The 20844-nt window shown below is 50.6% G+C and overlaps 1 protein-coding gene and 1 non-coding gene across 2 annotated transcripts; both read left to right on the top strand.

The window, feature by feature from the left end:
• Positions 1–2072: 2072 nt before the first annotated feature.
• On the top strand, positions 2073–2145 carry TRNAE-CUC. Its single transcript has one exon. It is a non-coding gene; the product is annotated as a tRNA-Glu (tRNA).
• A 7731-nt stretch (positions 2146–9876) lies between these two features.
• Positions 9877–15506, top strand: HSP90AA1 (heat shock protein 90 alpha family class A member 1). Its single transcript, XM_029237862.1, has 11 exons — positions 9877–10061; positions 10566–10727; positions 10820–11186; positions 11488–11621; positions 11924–12244; positions 12463–12628; positions 12803–12993; positions 13103–13250; positions 13475–13743; positions 14059–14392; positions 14709–15506. Exons 2-11 carry the CDS (start codon positions 10566–10568, stop codon positions 14816–14818), a joined length of 2202 nt encoding a protein of 733 aa, XP_029093695.1. The 5' UTR covers positions 9877–10061; the 3' UTR covers positions 14819–15506.
• Positions 15507–20844: the final 5338 nt, after the last annotated feature.

The raw sequence follows: 20844 nt of genomic DNA, 5'->3' as shown, positions 1-20844 counted from the left end.
GCTCATTGTTTAAAAATAAATAAAGCTCAAAATTAAAAACATGATCAGTGATGTCAAATAACATTCAGCAGGGTGGCCCTACATGGCTGCTAATGCTATACTCTCTCTAGCTGATATATATATATATATATATATATATATATATATATATATATATACGATAGATCAGCATCCTGAGAGAATTCACTGAGTTTAATTCCCCTCACTGCTGCCATCCTCCCTGAAAAAGGAAAAATGTTGGGAGGCTTGCCAACCCTTCTGTTTTAAAGGGGAAATTTTAAAATAATAATTTTATTTATAGATTTTTTTAAAAAAAGAGATTAGACGAGATAGCATTAATGACAGGAACACCAAGGCCTCTGAGAACACAGGGGCAGGTTGCTAATCCACGGCGGGGTGGTGGGCACAGCGGCGATCACGACCGGCCGGCTTCCCGCCCCTAAGAACACCCTGGGGTTTCTAGAGCATGAAATTCTTCACCAGCCCCTTCATACACTTGTAAGGTTTAATTCCCTCGTTATTTTAATTTGGATAATGAGATTGAACGTTGATTGAAATGTCGTGTTGGGTGGATTTACTTATCCTGTATTTTTAAGTGAAATGCCAAGTTGTTGGAAGGGCTCGGAATTTACAGGCAGCATGCTGTCAGCGTGCTGCTCAGAATACTGGATCGTGACGTAGTTTAGAAATTAAAAGGTTCTTATTATACATCCAGTAGCAACTTGAACAGTGAACTCAGCACAGTATTCGTCATAACATATTCATTGGGACACAGTTGTTAAGTAACACATTTACACACGCTTGTCTGCCCTAACTTCAGAGAAGGTAGAGGGTGTTTGCAAAGTGTGGAATTTTCCAGTAGCTCATTCACTGCTCAGTTCTATGTAGTAACACACTTGTGCCCCAGTTGATCTGCATTGAGTGAAAAAATTTAGAACCATATGAAGACAGATGGAACCTGCTCTAACTGTCCCATCCCTGCCCCCCTTTTCCAGATGAAGAAACTGAGACTTAAAGAGACTTGCCCCAAAGTCAGCAGAGGAGGAAAAAAAAGAGGGACAAAGAGGCAGACGCCACCTCTCACTGGGCAGGGAAGAGGCAACAATGATCTGGCTCTTAAAGGAGTGGGCGTTTTCCAGGCAGGACTAGAAGAGAGAGGCAGGGGCAATGGCACAGGTGCAGAGGTGTGAAGTGGCAGGAGTCTGGGCCACGGAGGGGAACCCTTTATTGCAGGGTTTCGAGGTGAGTGGGGAGCAGGGGGAGAAGCAACAGGATCACCTCGCTGTGGAGGGCCTAGTAGGGACCCCCTCATGGGGAGTCAGTGCCAAAAACGACGACCCCATTCGTTGCCCGACCAAGCTGCCCACCACCTGGGCCACATGGGCAGAGTCCTAACTGACAGCCAGGTGACCCCTGGCTCAGTGCAGCTGGAAAGGAACTGTCAGCTCTTAGGCCAGCTAGGGACATCACACCTGCTCGTCCCCCCGCCCCGTTTCAGCTTCGGACCCACCTCACCCCACCCTGGGCACCTGCCCACCCTCTGGGCACCTGTCAGGGCAGCTGGGTCTGCTCTCCTACCAGCTGAACAAGAGGTTGCCCTAGGGTGCGTCTCAGCCTAAAGGCCTCTGCCCTTGCGTTGGCCGAGACGGAGAAGGGAACAGGGAGGGCAGAGCTGCCCCAGCCGGCCCTGCTTTAGGGCCACCACCCGGGGATCCCAGGAGATGTCAGGGAGGCTGAGAGGCCCAGGCAGGGCTGAGCACACCCCTAACTCCATCTTAAGACTCAGAAGATTCGATTTGAAGTTGGCATTTTTCTATCCTCCGGTCTTTCTTCATGTATGTGGGGTTTTAGTGGTGAAATACATATATATACAAATTATATATAATTTAATACAATATATATGTGTGTGTGTATATATGTGTATATATATATATATATATATATACATATATTAATTTTAAAAAGTTGCCTCCTGTTTTCTCAGAGTTAGTTTCATTCCAACTCAGTGGAAGGCTGGAAGCTTTGCCACGAACTCTCCAGGGTGAGACATTAATGATGGTGATCTAGGGAATTCCCTGGTGGTCCAGTGGTTAGGACTCGGTGCTCTCACTGCTGAGGACCCAGGTTCAATCCCTGGTCGGGGAACTAGGATCCCGCAAGACGCGCGGCGTGGCCAAAAAAAAAAAAAACTGATAGTGATCTAGACTGCAACTCACATAATTCTCTCTTTCCTAACTTTCCAGTTCATGAGAAATAAAGAAAAATGAAATTCGTAAACATCAAATCCATCTCCAGTTGGAGGCCCCAAACACAACCAATCACCTGGCCGGTAGATGGCACCAAAGGCTAATCTGCCTATGGACGGAGGGTTCCTACCCGGTTCCTTCCAACACTCAGTTACCCCTTCTGCGCAAAGATGGTAGATGGCCACCTGCTCTGTGCCTGGTTGTGAGCTGGGTTTGGGGGGTAAAGAGATGAGAGAGACAGAGTCTAATTTCAGTTCGTCCCCGTGGGCTAGAGCTGTGGAAGAGGCACCCAGACAGAAGGAGGGCTGGAGGAGGTGGCTACTTAGCTGAGCTGAGCTCCTACAAGTGTTGCCTGGAAGAGAGAAGGGTGTCCGGGAGGAGGAACTGCCCTGAGGTTCCAGGTGTGTCTGGGAAACAGCTGGCAGTGGACAGCAGGGTCGGGGACAGTAGATCAGCGCCAGGCCTTAAAGTCTGTGATGGTTTCTGCCCAGCGAATGAACGAAAGGGTGACGGGCCCTGCCACCACCATCATCCCCACCAGGGTGTGTTGGATCCCCTGCCCTGGGGTCATTCTGCTGCCCGGGAGGCTGGAAGGGGCCCGAGAAGGGAGGAGGGAGGCTGGAACAAAACCAGAAACCACCACCACCACGCTTTTACGTTCTGTCCTTCCTCCCTCTGTACCTGACTCTCTGCCATATTCTTCTTAACTTCCAGCTCACCTGATCAGGGTTGGCGGTGGCGGGCTCTGGGTGACAGGTGGGTGTCTGCAGCCAGCGTTCCGGGCCTCAGAGCTGAGAGCCCCGAGTTCATGATGTGGGCTGACGTCACATAGTGAGTGGCTGGAGGAGTGAGGGGCCCAGGAGCAGGATGCTCTGGTAGCTGGGCCTGGGGGTTTGAACACCTAGACGGGACTCTGGCTCAGTGTCTAGGGAGCCCAGTGACATTTCTGCACCGGGAGGTGGGCAGGTGAAACATGAATGCAGACCAGATAAACCCAGGGAGAAGTAGCTGAAGGCAGCCAGGTGACGAGGATGTGGGGAAGAGCTCCCGCAGACTTGGCAGCTGTCAGAATGTGGGGCTGAGGGAGAAGCCAACGATGACTCAGAGGCTGGAAGATGAGTTCAAGGGAAGGTGGCAGTGCTTCCGGGAAGCAGTCTCCGTTCCTGCCCAGGACCACGGGTTCCTTTGGGACCCAAGGACAGGCCTGCACTCGTAAGCGTGTTTATGGTCCATCTCCCCGCCCCCCACTAGAATGTAAGCTCCTGAAGGTGCACCCGGGGCCCGGGATTCTCCAGCTCTATGTGCCTTGCCCGGGGGCGCAGCACACACCTGTCCTCTGCCTGACTCGGGGCAGGCTCGGGAGGGAGACCAGGAGGGCTGGGCGTGGGACAGGGAGGGAGAGGCCCCCACCCCTCTCCTCGGCCACACCCCACACCGCGCACGCGCGCCCACAGGCCCCTGCAGGTGCAGCCCCTGACCCCAGCCCCTTCTCTCACCCCCTCCCAGCTCCACGGCTGCACTGAGACTGTGGTCTTCAGGAAGTCGTGCTCCTGTCCACACACGTCCAGTTCCCTCCCGCCTGGCCGGCCCTTCCACCGTGTTCTTGGTCACATCCCCATCACCCCGTTTACTGGACGCCCATCCTCTTGGATGCCTCATAGATGTTTGCGCCTAGCATGGTGACACCGAGCCGGTCATCTGCCGCCCCATGCTGACTGCAGCCCCCCCCCCCCCCCCCCCCCCCCCCACGACCCCACGGGGCTCCTTCACATCACCCAGGCTGTCACCTCGTGCTCCTGGTCTCTCCCACGCCTGCCCCTTCTCCACCCACCAGGTCTGCAGGTGCAGGCCCTCCTTGGGACTCACTGGTCCAGACCTTCATCTGCACCGTGGTCGGAGTGGACACAGGTCTGACCGGGCCCCGGGGAAGGCCTCTGATACCTGCCATGGTCCTCGGGCCACATTTTGAGTCCCCTGGTTCAGGGCACTGTACGATGTGCCACCCCCTGCCTCAGGCTGCTCTGTGTCCCCCTCCCCCCCATCACAGGGAAGGGCTCTTCCCACCGCCACTTGCTTTTCCACCTTGCCCTCTCCCTCTTCCCCACGGACTCCTAGTAATCCTTCTAGATTTCGCTTTTGCAAGCACTGTTCCTTCTCCTTCTCCTGGGTGCCCCCCCCTAGCCCAGCGGCTAACGCCCACCCTCCTCAGCTTTCAGGGAAGCCTCTGGTGGGGCCCACACCCTGCCAGCACACGGCATCTTATAAATCCACGGGTCAACGTGGTGCTGGCTGCACGTGTGCCTCCACCACGAGGGCAGTGACCTGATTGCCGCCCAGTGTGTCCCAGGGCCTGGACACGGGCTTTCAGTAGATAGGCTTAAATGAATGGTGCTCATTAAACAAGACACCATTTCCTCTATCGAAACTGGCAAACAAGTTTTTTCCGGCCACACTCAGTGCTGACAACGGTGGGACAGCAGGGGGAGGGAGTGTTCGCCGTCCCCTCTTCTGGTGACAGCATGTCAGGAAGCAACCTGCCCCCTCCCAGACTTCCAGGAGAGGCTGCCCAACGTGCGCTTTGAAGGATGGGTTAAAATTTGCCAGAAGAGATAAAATTTTGGTCAACAGGAAAATTTTATAGTCAACAGGAAAACCGGTTTGCTCTGTGGAAATCTACCTTAGAGCTGATTCTAAAACACATATGGCCAGAAACAGAGGGCTGGCCCCCTTCCCTTGCTCGCAGCATTCATCACCGCCTTTGGGGCTCTACTCTCAGCCCTCCCTTCCCTCTCAAGCTTGAGCCTAAACCCAGCAGATGGTCACTAGCGCAGGACAGCATCCTGGTGCTTCTGTGGCTGCCAGTATGGTCACCCTGTCTCCCTGCTCTCCGTCAAGGGAACAACAGTGCCCCCATCCCCTGAGCACTCACTGCGTGCTAGGCACTAAGGTTTCCTGCGGATTAGCTCGGGGCATCCTCCCACATCCGCGTTGTAGAGATGAGATGACCTAAGCACAGAGAGGTTGTGTAGCTTGCTCAAAGTCACACAGCCAACTGCAGACTGTGCTATAACAGACATCCTGCTCCAAGTCAACTGTACCTCTTTCCAAAGTATGGATTTTCCAATATAGTTATAATTTGATTGTAAACACTTCTCCAAGGTCATTGCTACACATCAATTTTTTTAAAAACAGCTTTATGAGATATAATTGACATGGAATAAAATGCACATGTTTAAAGTACAATTTGATATGCTTTGAGATAGGCAAACACCCGTGAAATCACTCCTGCAATCGAGATAGTGATCAGATTCATCACCTAAAGTTTCCTCATACCAAGGGACTTCCCCAGTGGTCCAGTGGCTAAGACTCCACGCTCCAGATTCAGGGCACCTGGGTTCAATCCCTGGTCAGGGAACTAGATCCCACATGCTGCAACTGAAAGTTTCCTCATGCCGAATCCCTCCCTCCTGCTCCTGTCGGCCACACTCAGCCAGGCAACCACTGATCCGCTGTCACTACAGTTTGCGTTTCCTAAAATTTTATGTAAACGACTGGCATCTTTCCCTCAGCATAATTATTTTGCATAGAGAACATTTACCAAGATAGACCATAATCTGGGCCATAAACCAATAAATTAAAGGATTCAAATCATGCAAACTATGTTCTCTGACCACAGTGGAATTAGATTTTAGAAATCAATAACAAGGGCTTCCCTGGTGGCACAGTGGTTAGGAATCCACCTGCCAATGCAGAGGACACGGGTTCGAGCCCTGGTCTGGGAAGATCCCACATGCCGTGGAGCAACTAAGCCCGTGCGCCACAACTAGTGAGCCTGCGCTCTAGAGCCCACGTGCCGCAACTGCTGAAGCCCTAGAGCCCATGCTCCGCAACAAGGCAAGCCACCGCAATAAGCAGCCCTCGCAGCACAACGAAAAGTAGCCCCCACTTGCCGCAATTAGAGAAAGCCTGTGTGCAGAAACAAAGACCTAACACAACCAAAAAAAAAAAAAAATCAGTAACAAAAAAGACATCTGGAAAACCTCCAAGTACTTGGAAACTAACACATTTATAAATTACCCATGGGTCAAAGAAGAAATCAAAAGGAAAATCAGAAAATTATTTATTTACTTTAATAAACATGTATACAGCAGTTACTGTGTGCCAGGCCCTGTCTTGGGCCATTTCCAAAAACAGAATGTGCTCATTTAGGCCTCATTAACAACCCTATGAGGAAGACACTTGCACACCCATTTTTCGGACACCGAACCCAAGGCACAGAGGGAGTAGGTGACTTGCCTGGGTCACGCAGATAGGCAGTGGCAGAGCTGGGATTTGAATCTGGGACACCTGCATCCAGGGTCCGTGCCTTGTGTCCCACTTTATCAATGGAGGGACACTGAAAGGTTTCAAATGGTAGAGAAAAATGGTCAGATTCCTGACAGGAAGATCACTTTGGGATGAGTTCAACAAATATTTAGGAGCTAAATCTGCAGGACTTGGAGATGTGTTAGTGTTGAGAGAGCAGGAGACAGCTGGGTGCAAAAGGAAGAAGTGAGAGTGGATGGCAGGGCTGGAGGGCTCAGCAGTGCCCATGCCAGGAGGGAAGGGGCCCCACATCCTGAGGACCTGTTTCCATCAGGGGATGGTAGAAAGGTAAGATGGGGGTGCGCAGGGGTCCCTAAGGAAATTCTTGCGGAAGGTCCACTAGAACACTGAGGGGGGATGGTGTTTCAGGTAGAAGGAAGGGTGTATGCACGGCGTTGTGGGGGCAGCTTGTGGAGTCAGGTTTAAAAGGAGAGCGATGCGGAGCACAGCGGGAACTGAGCACCGGTGGGCGGCAGGGGCACCCACAATGCCTGGCAGGCCTGGGTAAGGAGCTGTCTTTCTCTCTGGAGTGACGGGGTGTCAGCCAGTGTCTGGGGAGTGTGTGCAGGAGGGGACTGACGGGGCCAGATCTGGGCTCTCACAGCTCGCCCCAGCTACAGAGCGGAGACACACCAGAGCAGAGGCAGGAAGCAGTCTGGCGGCTTCGAAGGGCTTCCAGGTGAGCGGCTTCCAAGCACTGGGGGAGGGGTGGGGGACGAGTATGGAGGAAAGTGGACAGACTCAAGAGGTATCTAGGAGATAGAAGTGGCAGGGACCACGCCAGGTCCCCTGCGGGGATGCCTGGGGTTCTAGAAGGTGGCGGGATAGTCATCTGGCTAGTGAGCCCTGGAAGAAAGCCAGGTAGGTGGGGGAAGTGAGGTCAGCACCCGAGTCTGGAGTTGGAAGAGGGCCAGCGAAAGGCCAGGGGGAGAGGACGAGTCTGAAGAGGGGTCAGCGAAGGAGCAGCGGGGACGAGGGAAACCCCAGCGTGCTGCTGGTATAACCAAGCGGAGGGGTCGGGAGGGCACCGGCGGTTGGTGTGGAACCGGTCCCAGGCGTCTGGAGGGACGAGACCAAAACGATCCTTGTACTCAGCGACTGAGGTCGGCAGGCAGGCAGGCAGGCGAGAGCCGGAGCGCAAGAGGATTTGGAAGAAGGGTGTTAAGGCCGGAGCTTGCTGGGAAACACTGGCTCCCCAAGCGGCCTCTGGAGGAGAGGGGAGAAAGCTCCAGAAACCGAGAATTTCACAGCCGGGGCCTTGAACGGCTCATCTACAAGAAATCTTACACCTCCAGGGCAGTGGCCCGAGTGGAGTGGAAAGATGCGGGCCGGGCCTCCGAGTCAGGAGAACAGGAGGGCGGCTGCCGGGCTACAGGAGGGGAGCCCTTGCGCGTCTGACAGTGGCAGTGGCGACAACGGAACTTCAGCGCTACCACCCCATCTCCCCTGCCCCGCTCCCTCTCCTCTTCCTCCCCCCTGCCCGCCCCCAGCCCAGGCCGCAGGGAAAACCCAGGCCGCCGGGAGCTTCCACACACAGCTGGGGCCAGAAACACATTTTACAACGCACCCCAGCGAACGATAACAACCCCCATCTACCCTCACCACGTGGCTGGTAGTTTCCAGTCTATTTTGCCTGTTTTAACGCTAGTCAGGACGCCCTGCGTTGATTTCACTGCCTCCTGAAGGGTCTCCAGCCCCAGCGGAGAACCCTGTTGCTGGAAAAGCTGGGTTTCTCTGGAGACTAGGAAGTGGAGGGAGTCGTCAGTCAAGTTTGTTTACAACATAAGGAGCTTCCAGATTGTTCCGGGGGGAGGGGGGGCAATGGTGGGAGGAGTTAGAGACAAAGGAGCCGGGAGGAGGGGGAGGGTTTACCGGGAGAGGCCTGGGCGGGGCAGGGGTGCGCTGCCGGGCGTTGGTTTCCTCAACGGTGAACAGCCCCCGCCCCCGCTTACTGACCTGGGTGAAGCCCAAAGACGCCACCCCGCCTCCAAAATTCTTCCGTGATCTGGCACTATTCTAAACACGTTTGGAATTCCCATTTAGAAATTGGCTTTTAAAGCAAGTTAATCACCCCAACCATGAATTACATACTTCGTATGGAAAACTCAAACTACACAAAAGAATAAGTAAAAGAGATGAGCTTTACAAAATCATGATGCGCGTAGCTGGGTCAGTTTGCATGGTCACCACGTCCCGGAATTCCAGACTAGGGCCCGCAACGCGTTGAAGGATACGGTTTTACAACAAACCCAAAGTAGGTACAAGTCCCCAAGGGACTGAGCAAGAGCTGGGAGAATTCCGTATTTTGTGTCCGTTTCAACATTTCTTCCTGGTCGCAGCGGGGCCTAAGGACAGGACCAGTCCCCAAATACGAGCGGTGGCCTGCCTTGAGGTGGGGTCTATAGCGATGTGTGGGGAAGCCCTCGTTCCCCATCCCACCTCAGCTTCAGAAACAGCTGCACGGGAGCCCCACGAGGCCCAGGGGACTTTGCTCCCCATGCACATACGCGAGTCACCCCTCGCTCACACACCTCTGCACCCCACACCCAGGCCGGAGCCCCGGGCCTCTGCATAACGAGGCTCTGGCAGGCACCTGTTGCCAGAATTCCTGTACCCTGAACCCATAATCGCTGACCCCGGCAAAAAAGTGCGCCCCGTACCTCCCGACCCAGCCCTGGATGCCCAATCGCTGACCCGGGCCCCCAAACCCCTAACCGTGGCTCTGAGCCTCTGATCAGTGCGCTGGGCGTATACATGTGACACGGGACCGGACCCCTCACCCCTGCTTCGATTTCCTACATGCGGCCTCAAGGCCCCCAACCTGGCCCCGGGCCCCCAGTCTCGGGCCCTGACGGTGGAGGACCCGAAGCTTCCACAACCTGGGGACACGTTTTAACCACTGAGAGTTTACTTTTCTGCACTTCACAGAGCCGCGAGCACGGGCACTCAGTCCCCGGGCACTCAGTCCCCGGTCGCACTCCCCGCGGCCTGGACAGGGTCGGCGGTTCACCAGGGCGGCCGTTGGGCCGACGCGCGCCGAGCAGGGGTCGCGGGGGCGGGGCCGACGGCGCGCAGAACGCAGCGGGCGCGGGGGCAGGGCTAGGGGTGATGGCCCCGGAAGGCGCGAGACCTTCCCGAGAGCTCCGGGCCGCGCAGGCGTCCTGCGGTCCGCGCGGGCGCGCGCGGCCCGGCCGTGGGGGGCGGGGCGCGAGGGCGTGGGGCCGCGCGGGCCCAGGGTAGGGGCGGGCAGCGTCCAGGGCGCAGGCGCAGGCGCGCGGCCGCGGCGGCGGTTGGGGAGGGTTCTTCCGGAAGGTTCGGGAGGCTTCTGGAAAAGGCGCCGCGCGCTGGGCGGGCTCGCCTCTATATAAGGGAGGCGCGGGGACGGCGCGCCAGTTGCTTGTACGTCCTGGTGCTGCGTCGCTGCGGAGCGTTTGCGGTCCTTTAGCCGAGGTGAGGGGGCGGCGGGCGGGGGCTCTTCGCGCGGGGGCCTCCGAAGGGGGTGGGCTCCACGGTGGGGGGGCTCCACGGGGATCCGGGGCCGGGCGGGAGACGGCGGCGGGTGCAACCACCTCCGCCGGGGGCCCTCGGCAGGCGGTGCCGGGGCGGCCGTGGCGACTCGCAGGCCTCGGGCCTGCTGCGGCCTTTCCTCCCCTCCCCCCTGCGGGAGCGGGCGGGCCTTGGGGCTCTGGGGGAGCGGGGGCGGGGGCCGCGGTTCTGCGCCTTGGGAGGAGTCCCCGGGCCCGGTTCCCAGCCGGCGGAGGGGGGGAGGTGTCATGGCGGAGTCGCGCGGGAGCGGCGCCCGTGCGGCCGGCGTGGGCTGCGGCGGCTCTGGGGCCCCGGAATGAGGTCATCCCTTTGTCAGCTGGCGCCTCGTGCGCGCACCGGCCTCCGAAGCGGGCGCGGGACGTGGCGGGACCCCGTCCGGCGGCCTCACTGGCTCCGTGTCCTCTCCAGATGCCCGAGGAAACCCAGACCCAAGACCAGCCGATGGAGGAGGAGGAGGTGGAGACGTTCGCCTTCCAGGCGGAAATTGCCCAGTTGATGTCGCTGATCATCAATACATTCTACTCGAATAAAGAGATCTTTTTGAGGGAGCTTATTTCAAATTCGTCTGACGTAAGTCTTTCAATGTAGAATTTGGATTTAGTTTCGGTATAAAATTAACCGTTTAGAGGCCTTGTGTGTAATATTCTGTGTTTTTTAAATAGGCTCTGGACAAGATCAGGTATGAGAGCTTGACAGATCCCAGTAAACTAGATTCTGGGAAAGAGCTGCATATTAACCTCATTCCGAACAAGCAAGATCGGACGCTCACTATTGTGGACACCGGGATTGGAATGACCAAGGCCGATTTGATCAACAATCTTGGTACCATTGCCAAGTCTGGGACCAAGGCGTTCATGGAGGCTTTGCAGGCTGGTGCAGATATTTCTATGATTGGCCAGTTTGGTGTCGGGTTTTATTCGGCCTATTTGGTGGCCGAGAAAGTGACCGTTATCACCAAACATAACGATGATGAGCAGTATGCCTGGGAGTCTTCCGCAGGAGGATCCTTCACAGTGAGGACTGATACAGGTGGGCATGCGGTAGACATCTTACTGGGTCAGTCATTTGTGGAGGGTGGGGTGCTGTAGGCAGTGGACCCCTGAAGGTGCTGTGAAGTTTGTGTTTTCCTTAAGTGGGATAGCCTGTTCTTGCGGTTGTTTATCTTGGCCGTTAACTGCTCTGGGAGTCTTTCCGTTAGCAGTAAGGGTAAACCCCTGCTTCGTAGATGTTGAAATGAGTGCTAGGAGAACTAAATTGATGCTATGTGTTCGTTAACCTTGATTAGGCCATTGAGATTGAAATTGAGCTCGTTTCTCCATTTCCTTTTCAGGAGAACCTATGGGTCGTGGAACAAAAGTTATTCTGCATCTTAAAGAAGACCAAACTGAGTACTTAGAGGAACGGAGAATAAAGGAGATCGTGAAGAAGCACTCTCAGTTTATTGGCTATCCCATCACTCTCTTTGTGAGTTTCTGTATATTTTTCACATAGGTAACCAAAGCGACGGAGTTGAAATCTTTAGTCCTTAGAGTCCTTGATAAAAGAAGAGTTGTGAATTTGCAGTATTTATTGGGCTGGTGGGTGGAGCTCTGTCTTGCTCTGTCCAGGCACCCAGGCCTATTGAGATACATCAGGAACTGATGAGAAGCTTTCTGGCTACTTACTGCTTTCAGTTGGTTTTGGGTGTAAGTGCCTCAGTGCTGTTTAGCTTATTTTTTTTAGATGTGGGATGGAGAGATGATGTGAGTTACTTACGTCTTTTGAAGGTGGAGAAGGAACGTGATAAAGAAGTCAGTGATGATGAGGCAGAAGAAAAGGAAGACAAAGAAGAAGAAAAGGAAAAAGAAGAAAAGGAGTCTGAGGACAAACCTGAGATAGAAGATGTTGGCTCTGATGAAGAGGAAGAAGAAAAGAAGGATGGTGACAAGAAGAAGAAGAAGAAGATCAAGGAGAAATACATTGATCAAGAAGAACTGAACAAAACAAAGCCGATTTGGACCAGAAATCCTGATGACATTAGTAACGAAGAGTATGGAGAGTTCTACAAGAGCTTGACCAACGACTGGGAAGATCACTTGGCAGTGAAGGTGAGTGCTGGGAGCTTCAAAGCTAGTGTCTGCAGGTGGTCTGCCTCAAACTGTTAAATTTGAGGGTGGTTTCTGGCAGCTTTCTCTTGCCCACTGCCCCATCCTTCTCCCGAAGTCTTGAAGTTATGTAACTGCAAGTGTTTGGCTCTGGGGTTTAAGTGGTATCTGTTGGTGAAAGCTGATTGCATTGTCTAGATCTTGGCTGTGTTTTATTACAGCATTTTTCAGTTGAAGGACAGTTGGAATTCAGAGCTCTTCTTTTTGTCCCAAGACGTGCTCCCTTTGACCTGTTCGAAAACAGAAAGAAAAAGAACAACATTAAGTTGTATGTTCGCAGAGTTTTCATCATGGACAACTGCGAGGAGCTGATCCCTGAGTATCTGAGTAAGTGCGGTTGGGCGTAAAGAGCGGTCGCCGTCACAGGTCAGAGTTCAGCCTATCAACTCCCGATTTTTAAAGGGGAAAAAAAATCGTTCGTCTGTGGTTTTTCAGGTTTACGTTTTTTTGTCGATTTTGTCCTTGGAGTGACCTTGAGCGCATTTGGTCTGTTTTTTTCAGACTTCATCAGAGGCGTGGTGGACTCGGAGGATCTCCCTTTAAACATTTCCCGTGAGATGTTGCAACAAAGCAAAATTTTGAAAGTTATTAGGAAGAATTTGGTCAAAAAATGCTTAGAACTCTTCACTGAACTGGCAGAAGATAAAGAGAACTACAAGAAGTTTTATGAGCAGTTCTCTAAAAACATTAAGGTTAGTTGTAAACACACTTGACCATTAGGACTGGTAGTCAAACTGGCTTCTCGTTTTAAATGATTTTTTAATGCAGAGAAAGTCTTCCTAAAGCTCACCTGTTTTTCAGCTTGGAATACATGAAGATTCTCAAAATCGAAAGAAACTTTCAGAGCTGTTGAGGTACTACACTTCTGCTTCTGGTGATGAGATGGTTTCCCTCAAGGACTACTGCACAAGAATGAAGGAAAACCAGAAACACATCTATTACATCACAGGTAATGGGCAGTAAATGTTAGTCGTATCTTTGTGCTTGTGATTCCATAGGAACAGTTGGGTGTGTTTTCTACCCATGTGGTGTTACATATAAATTAGTAGGGGTTACTGTAGGCAACATAGTGTGAGCTAGCTCTTGTCTGTGGTTAGATCAAACTACATAGGAAAAAAGAAAAGGAAATGAAACTGCTTCCTGTTAAGGATCTAAAACTTTTTCATATATCAGGTGAGACTAAGGACCAGGTAGCTAACTCTGCCTTTGTGGAACGTCTTCGGAAGCATGGCTTGGAAGTGATCTACATGATCGAGCCTATTGATGAGTATTGTGTGCAACAGCTGAAGGAGTTTGAGGGGAAGACCTTAGTGTCAGTCACCAAAGAGGGCCTGGAACTTCCAGAGGACGAAGAAGAGAAAAAGAAACAGGAAGAAAAAAAGACAAAGTTTGAAAACCTCTGCAAAATCATGAAGGACATCTTGGAGAAGAAAGTTGAAAAGGTGTGTGAATACAGTCTTCTCACCTACATTTAAAAGGAGTGTCAGGTGTTTTTCAAACTGAAGTTTTCTTAACTTACTAATAGAAAACTTTAGCATTTCCATTTAGTGATGGGTATAGGTCTCAAGATCCTTAAAGACTTCAAGTGTAAGAGAACTCACAGGAAGAAAGCGTCAGGTATCTGAGTTTGCAAATAGTATTTCTGATTCGTCGATACTGAAGTTTCTTAAATGTTCATAATAAAGCTGATAACAAGTACTTACAGGTTAGAATATGAAATCTTCTTAGGCCTAGTTATCACTGTGTTTTGATTGTAGGTGGTCGTGTCTAACCGATTGGTGACATCCCCGTGCTGCATTGTCACAAGCACATATGGCTGGACAGCAAACATGGAAAGGATCATGAAGGCTCAGGCGCTGAGAGACAACTCAACAATGGGTTACATGGCAGCGAAGAAGCACCTGGAGATAAACCCTGACCATTCCATCATTGAGACCTTGAGGCAAAAGGCAGAGGCTGACAAGAATGACAAGTCTGTGAAGGATCTGGTCATCCTGCTGTACGAAACGGCTCTCCTGTCTTCTGGCTTCAGTCTGGAGGATCCCCAGACACATGCCAACAGGATCTATAGGATGATCAAACTTGGTCTTGGTAAGCCTTGTGCAAATACCACGTGTCAATACTATTGGGGGAAAAGCTTAAACACATGACTGATGAAAAGGGTAACATAACTTTCAGCAATTTGAACAAAGTTGGGCTGTCCCATTCAGTTTGGAAAACCCTAAGTCACATGAGTTAAGAACGGGTGTAAAATAGGCCTTTTTTTATTGTACAGGATAAAGAATGAAACAGGGTCATACACCCTGTAAATTAATTGCTCAGCCTTGGAAAGTGGGTATGAACTGGCAGTGTTGGGATAGTTGGGTGGCTTTAGGGAATCTAATCCATGGTGTTTATTTCCAAAAAGGCATTGATGAAGATGACCCCACTGCTGATGACAGCAGTGCTGCCGTAACTGAGGAGATGCCACCCCTCGAAGGAGACGATGACACGTCCCGCATGGAAGAAGTAGACTGAGCTCTGCCTGAGGATTACGTGGCCGCGTGTTCAACACTCTTGTCTTCATTTCTTCTGATAATATGTTTTCAAGTATTTCTTTATTTTTGTTAACATTTAAAAACCTGTATGGCATGACAGCTACTTAAGGGGAAGATAAGATTTCTTTCTACTAAGTGTGATACTGTGATACTTTAGGCACTAAAAGCAGAGCTAGTTTTTTTCTAGTTTCATGTTGGCTTATTTTAACAGATGGAAGTAGCGTTTGTTGTAAGGTGTATGTAACCTACGTTAACTTCGTGGTCTGAAGTGTTTAGCTATCAAGCGGATTCTTTAGTAGACCAAATCTTGTGTCGCTGAAGTGTTCTGAAGTATATACCTTGATGTTTAAAAGAAAATACTTCTTAAAGGAACTTTCATCTTCTGGGATTTACTTTTTAAACCTTCCATCGCCTGTATTGACTGCATGTGCCAGACCCCTAGGAATTAGTATGTTCAACTGAACCAACTCGATGGGAGTCACTGTCCATACATAGGGCTTGTTTTCCACAGAAAAGTAGTGTTGAGAGTAGCAGAATTATAAGCCTATCTAGGCATGTTGTAAAGCTGTTTGAAAAGTGACTCGGAGCAAGTTTTGTGAATGGAGACGTAGTGCTCAAGTCACATTCTGCTTTAAAAGTTGTAACAAATACAGATAAATTAAAAAGAACTTATGTGAAAATGTCTTCTTTCGGAGGGGGGAGAGTATAGATGACGGGATGGTCCCAGAATGTAAAACGTTAGGTGCGTACATCTTGCCTGCGAGGAGCCAAGGAAGTAGATGATTGGTGTTGACTGCCGGAGTCTTACTGCTGCCATCTTCCCAGGGTGGGGGATGAGCATACGTTCTCGTGATGTGTTTTTGGGGGATTTTTGTTTTTGTTTTTGGCTGTGCAGCGTGCAGGATCGTAGGTGGTATCTTAGTTCCCGGACCAGGGATTGAACCCACACCCCCTGCAGTGGAAGCTTGGAGTCTTAACTACTGGACGACCAGGGAATTCCCAGAGCATATATCCTTAAAAGACACAGATGAGAACAGGTGAACCTGACGCTGTGTGTTAAATTTCCTAATAACAGCCATTGTCCCGTAGGATTTTCATGTCCAAACTGTGCTTTGACGGTATTTGTGAAACGTATCTGATGCTCTAAATATCGTCTCTGAACTACCTTGGCCTTAGGAATGTCTGGAAGTTCTGTACCACGCGTACTTAATGAGTGCCGTTCCACCTGAAACCGCCTCTGCTCCTGGGCCTCTGGTTCCTTATTGAGCGTCGGGCGAGGTGGCTGTAGAGAAGGTGCTGATAGCTGTGAGCAGCGGTTGGAGAGGCGTAAGCTGTGGGAGAGTTGGTGGTAGCAGCTCTGTACAGGATCTGGATCCTGAGCCTAAGACCACGTGAAGAGTGACGGTGATTAATAGGGGGCAGGGAGAGGACTTGAGGGTCTTTATACTGCGGAAGATGTCACCTAGTGTTCAGTGGGTACCAAGTGCCTGGTAAAGTAATCGCCTTTAATCCTTGTAATCTAATGCAGCGGAAGTTCTCACCTCCCATTTGTCTAAGGAGAGAATTGAGGTGCCCACGCTGTTCAGGAATTAGGAATTGAAAGGCCAGGGCAAAGGGGTAGTTTTCTTCCATGTTTCCCATGTCTAGTAGGAATATAGAGGATTCCACTTAAATCAAAAGGAGCATTTCAGAGGAACAAACTGAGAGCCTCTATAAATAGTCTCCCACTTAAAAAAAGATCTCCCACTGAGCATGTTTTCTGAGTTACTGGAAGGCATTTATGGCAGATACGTGTACTTTGGAACTGTACTACCCCCAGAACTCGTGCCAGTGACTGGACCATGGAGACCGTGATGCCCAGCCCCGGCGGGGGTGAGGCGTTGAGCTGAAGGACAGACGAACACGACCTGGAGGCGATGCTCCTCAGGCTGGCAGGGTCTCGAGCCAGCTGCTGCCAAGTCCAGGGTTAGGTCCCACCCTGCCTAGGAGAGTAGCGAGTGCTGAAAAGCAGAGACAAAGGTGTGGTGCGAGGTGGAAAAACATTCCTTATTCACAGATTATGTGGCTGTGAGCACAATAGGAAAGGAATCTACAAAATTGGTACAAGAATAAGTATAGCAAAATCCTAAGATACGAGATGAAATTTTGTTAGCAACAAAAAACAGTCATTAATAATTTAAAATGCATAATACCATATAGGAATAAATCTTACGAGAAGTTTTGCAAGACCTGTATGCTGAGAACTGAGAAAACAAGAGACCTAGGTAAACAAAGTGGAAGAAGCCAGACAGAAAAAGCCACCTACTGTGATTGCATTTTCGTAAAACTCTAGAAGAGGCACAACTGCGACAACAAAAAGCTCAGTGGGTTGCCTGGCGCCAGGAGTCCTAGTAGGGACGTAACTGCAGAGGGACAAGATTCTGTGCCCCAAAACTTGAGGCGATGGCTGCACAGCTGTGTATGTTTATTAAGATTTAAAGTACACAGAGTGGGTGAATTTTAACGGTGTGTGGTACGTGGGTGTACATGACTAGCAAATGAAAAAAGCAATGCAAAGGTATAGAAAGCAGTCTATTGGGGTTCAAAGGTGACTGAGCCGGCCATGTCCTGCACCTCATTACTTGTAAATTGGAGCCAAGGTACCTTAAAAGCCTGTTCTGGCGCTTAGTAGGTGGGCTTAGCAGGTGCCTGGTCAGGTAGAACCTTTCCTCCTGTTGTGTGAGTCCTGTGAGGTTGCCTTGCTTACTCGGGCCCAGGTCCGCAAGTGCCAGCCAGCCCCCTCTAGCTAACTGCCCTTGCTGTCTCTCGGGCCTCAACTTTCAGTAGTACCTACCAAGCACGGATTTGTCACATGTTTTGATTGAATGCCACCGAAGGACCGGCCCTGCACACAGATGAGAGGCGTGTCACTGGGGAAGGTGGCCACGGTGAAGGCCAAGGAGCCCCAACTGAGGTGGAAGCGCAGAGCTAGGAGGGGTCAGCTGGTGGGGCAGGGCCGGGGAGGGGGGTGCTCCAGGAAGGGGGTGGCAGCTGATACAAAGCTGACCCCACTTCAACAGAAGTGGGGGGCTTCCCAGCATAGTGAGCCAGGCTTGAGAGCCTGAATGTGTGAGATTTGGGGAGCACATGGGTGTCTGAGGAGAGAAAGCTGGAGGGTGAAACTGATTGTGTGTGCCTTGAACGTGAACTGTTAGCCTCGGGCCTGGATTGGAGACTGTCCAGCAACTTAGCCAATGGGAAGGCAGTTGCTATGGTCTGCCATGGGGCTGCGTTTTTAGGACGGTGGAGGGGGGGGGGGGGGGGGCCCATGCCCACCGCTTGAGAAACGTCCTCAATACCAGGAATACTGAGGGGATTTGGTAGGTCAGCTCCACCAAGTCTGAAGTTGTTTCATCTTCGTGAGGTGCCCCTTAACTCCATTTTATCTTACGGGTGGGAAGAATCCTACTGACGGTACCAGGGCGCAAGCACGCCAGCTCCCACTGGGTTCTCTATCCCGCAGCCCCCGAGCTAGGATCTGACAACCTTGCCTCCAAAGATTGAGGTTTTATGGGCTTCCCTGGTGGCGCAGTGGTTGAGAGTCCGCCTGCCGATGCAGGGGACGCGGGTTTGTGCCCCGGTCCGGGAAGATCCCACGTGCTGTGGAGCGGCTGGGCCCGTGAGCCATGGCCGCTGAGCCTGCGCGTCCGGAGCCTGTGCTCCGCAGCGGGAGAGGCCAGAACAGTGAGAGGCCCGCGTACCGCAAAAAGAAAGAAAAATTAAAAAAAAAAAAAAAAAAAAAAAGATTGAGGTTTTAGGAAGAGCCAATAGGACCAGTCCTGACTTCGAAGAATAGAGATGTTTGTTTTGTTCTCTTATGCATCCCACATACTTAGTGTTTGGCACATGGCAGGCACTCAAATATTTGTTAACAAATTAGTGTAAGCACTTCACAGTTTACAAACACTTTAACTTACAGTTTCTAATTGTTTTATTTTGGAGATTTCCAAAACACATGCAAAAAGCGGAGAGGGACAAGTAGATGTTGACAAGGACGTGGAGAAATTGGACCCTCAACACACTGCTGATGGGAGTGGAAAATGGTGCCCTTCTGAAAACAGCCTGGCACTTCCTGGAAAAGTGAAGCATAGAATCACCATATGATCTAGCAATTCCACTCTTAGGTATCTACCCAGGAGAAATGGAAAACATACGTCCACAAAAACACATAACAGTCCTCCCTGGGTATCTGTCCCTCAGGGGCTTGGTTCCAGGACCCCCAAGAATATCAGAATCTGAGGATGCTGAAGTCCCTTATATAAATGACGTTGTCAGCCCTCCGTATCCTCAGGATATGTGTACACACGTTTTCATAGCAGCGTTATTCATAAAAGCCAAAAGGTGGAAATAAACCAAATGTCCATCAATGGGTGGATGAATGGATAAATAAATGTGGTATAACGGTGCAATGGAATATCATTTGGAATATTGTTGCCGTAGAAAGAATGAACCTTGAAAATCATGCCAAGTGAAAGAAGCCAGTCACAAAAGGCCACGAATTTACTGTATGATCTTACTCATATGAAATGTCCAGAATAGGCAAATCCATAGAGACAGAATGTAGTAGCTGCATGGTTGGCCAGGGACTTTGGGGAAGAGCCACGGAGAGTGACCACTTAATGAGTATAGAGTTTCTTTTTGGGGTGATCATAGTGTTGAAAAATTGATTGTGATGGCTATGCAATACTGTGAATATAGTAAAAGTCACTGAACTGTACACTTTAAAGTGAATGAATTATATAGTATATGAATATCTCAAACTGTTATTGAAAAAATGTAAAAGAGTTTGGTGGTCCCTCAAAAAATGAACAATTACCATATGATCCAGCAATTCACTTCTGGGTATATACTCAGAAAGCAATGACTCAAAAAGGTATTTGTACACCAGTGTTCATAGCAGTGTCATTCATATTAGCCAAAAGGTAGAAACAGTCCAAACACGCTCATCAGTGAATTAATGGATAAACAAAATGTGGTGCATACACACAATGAAATACTATTCAGCCTTAAAGAGGAAGGATATTCTGGCACATGTTATGACATGGGTAAATCTTGAGGACAGTAAGCTACATGAAATAGGCCAGACACGGAAGGACAAATACTGTATGTATGATTCCACTTCTTTTTATTAATTAAATTTTCTTTCTTTTTTTTTTTTTTTTTTGGCTCTGGGGCATGCGGGATCTTAGTCCCCTGACCAGGGATCAAACCTGCGCCCCCTGCAGTGGAAGCTCGGAGTCTTAACCACTGGACCGCCAGGGAAGTCCCCTGTATGATTCCACTTAATGTGAGGTCCCTGGAGCCGTCAAATTCATAGAGACGCAGTGGAATAGTGGTCGCCAGGGGCTGGGGGAGGGGGAGTTGGTATTTAATGGGGGCAGAGTTCCAGTTGGAGATGATGAAAAAGTTCTGGAGATGCATGGTAGTGATGGTTGCACAACAATGTAATTGTATTTGATTCTACTGACCTGTACACTTAAAAAAGGTTAAAATGGTAAATTTTATGTATGTTTACACACACACAAAGTAGAGGGAACTGTTTTATGAGCCCCTACATACCCATCAGCCAGCTTCAACAATTATCGTTCTGGGTTCTCACTTGAGTTTGGAACCTTCTAAGTATCATTACTGATTCCTTTTGATAGATGAGGAAACTGCAGCTCCAAATGGTCACGGGTAAGAGGTGAGGCCATGAATGGACTGTGTTTCCCACTACTCACTTGCCCAGTGGGTTGTCCACAGACCTCGGCTCTTTTCCACACCAGCTTTTCCATTCAAAGACCCATTCAAAGCGTGTGACTGATGGAGCCTGTCCTGGGCTGTGTCCTAGATGCCCTGGTCTCTCAAGGCCTTCCCACACCACATCACAGCTCCTCCACCTGGGATGGTAAAATATACATAACCTAACATTTACCATTGTAAGTGTACGGTTCAATGGCATTAACTATATTCAAAATGTCGTGCAAC

The sequence above is a fragment of the Monodon monoceros genome, unplaced genomic scaffold (genome assembly GCF_005190385.1).
Source record: "Monodon monoceros isolate NGI ecotype Baffin Bay Population unplaced genomic scaffold, NGI_Narwhal_1 Super_Scaffold_21, whole genome shotgun sequence".
Lineage (NCBI taxonomy): Eukaryota > Metazoa > Chordata > Mammalia > Artiodactyla > Monodontidae > Monodon > Monodon monoceros.
The sequence above is the reverse complement of the archived record's forward strand: the minus strand, read 5'-3'. Positions and strand labels throughout refer to the sequence as shown.

Excerpts from the sequence above, each read along its gene's own strand:
- HSP90AA1 (XM_029237862.1), top strand. The coding sequence starts at position 10,566 with ATGCCCGAGGAAACCCAGACCCAAGACCAGCCGATGGAGGAGGAGGAG. Across the intron at positions 11,622-11,923 it reads GCTATCCCATCACTCTCTTT|GTGGAGAAGGAACGTGATAA; the intron begins GTGAGTTTCTGT and ends CGTCTTTTGAAG. Across the intron at positions 13,744-14,058 it reads TGGAGAAGAAAGTTGAAAAG|GTGGTCGTGTCTAACCGATT; the intron begins GTGTGTGAATAC and ends TTTTGATTGTAG.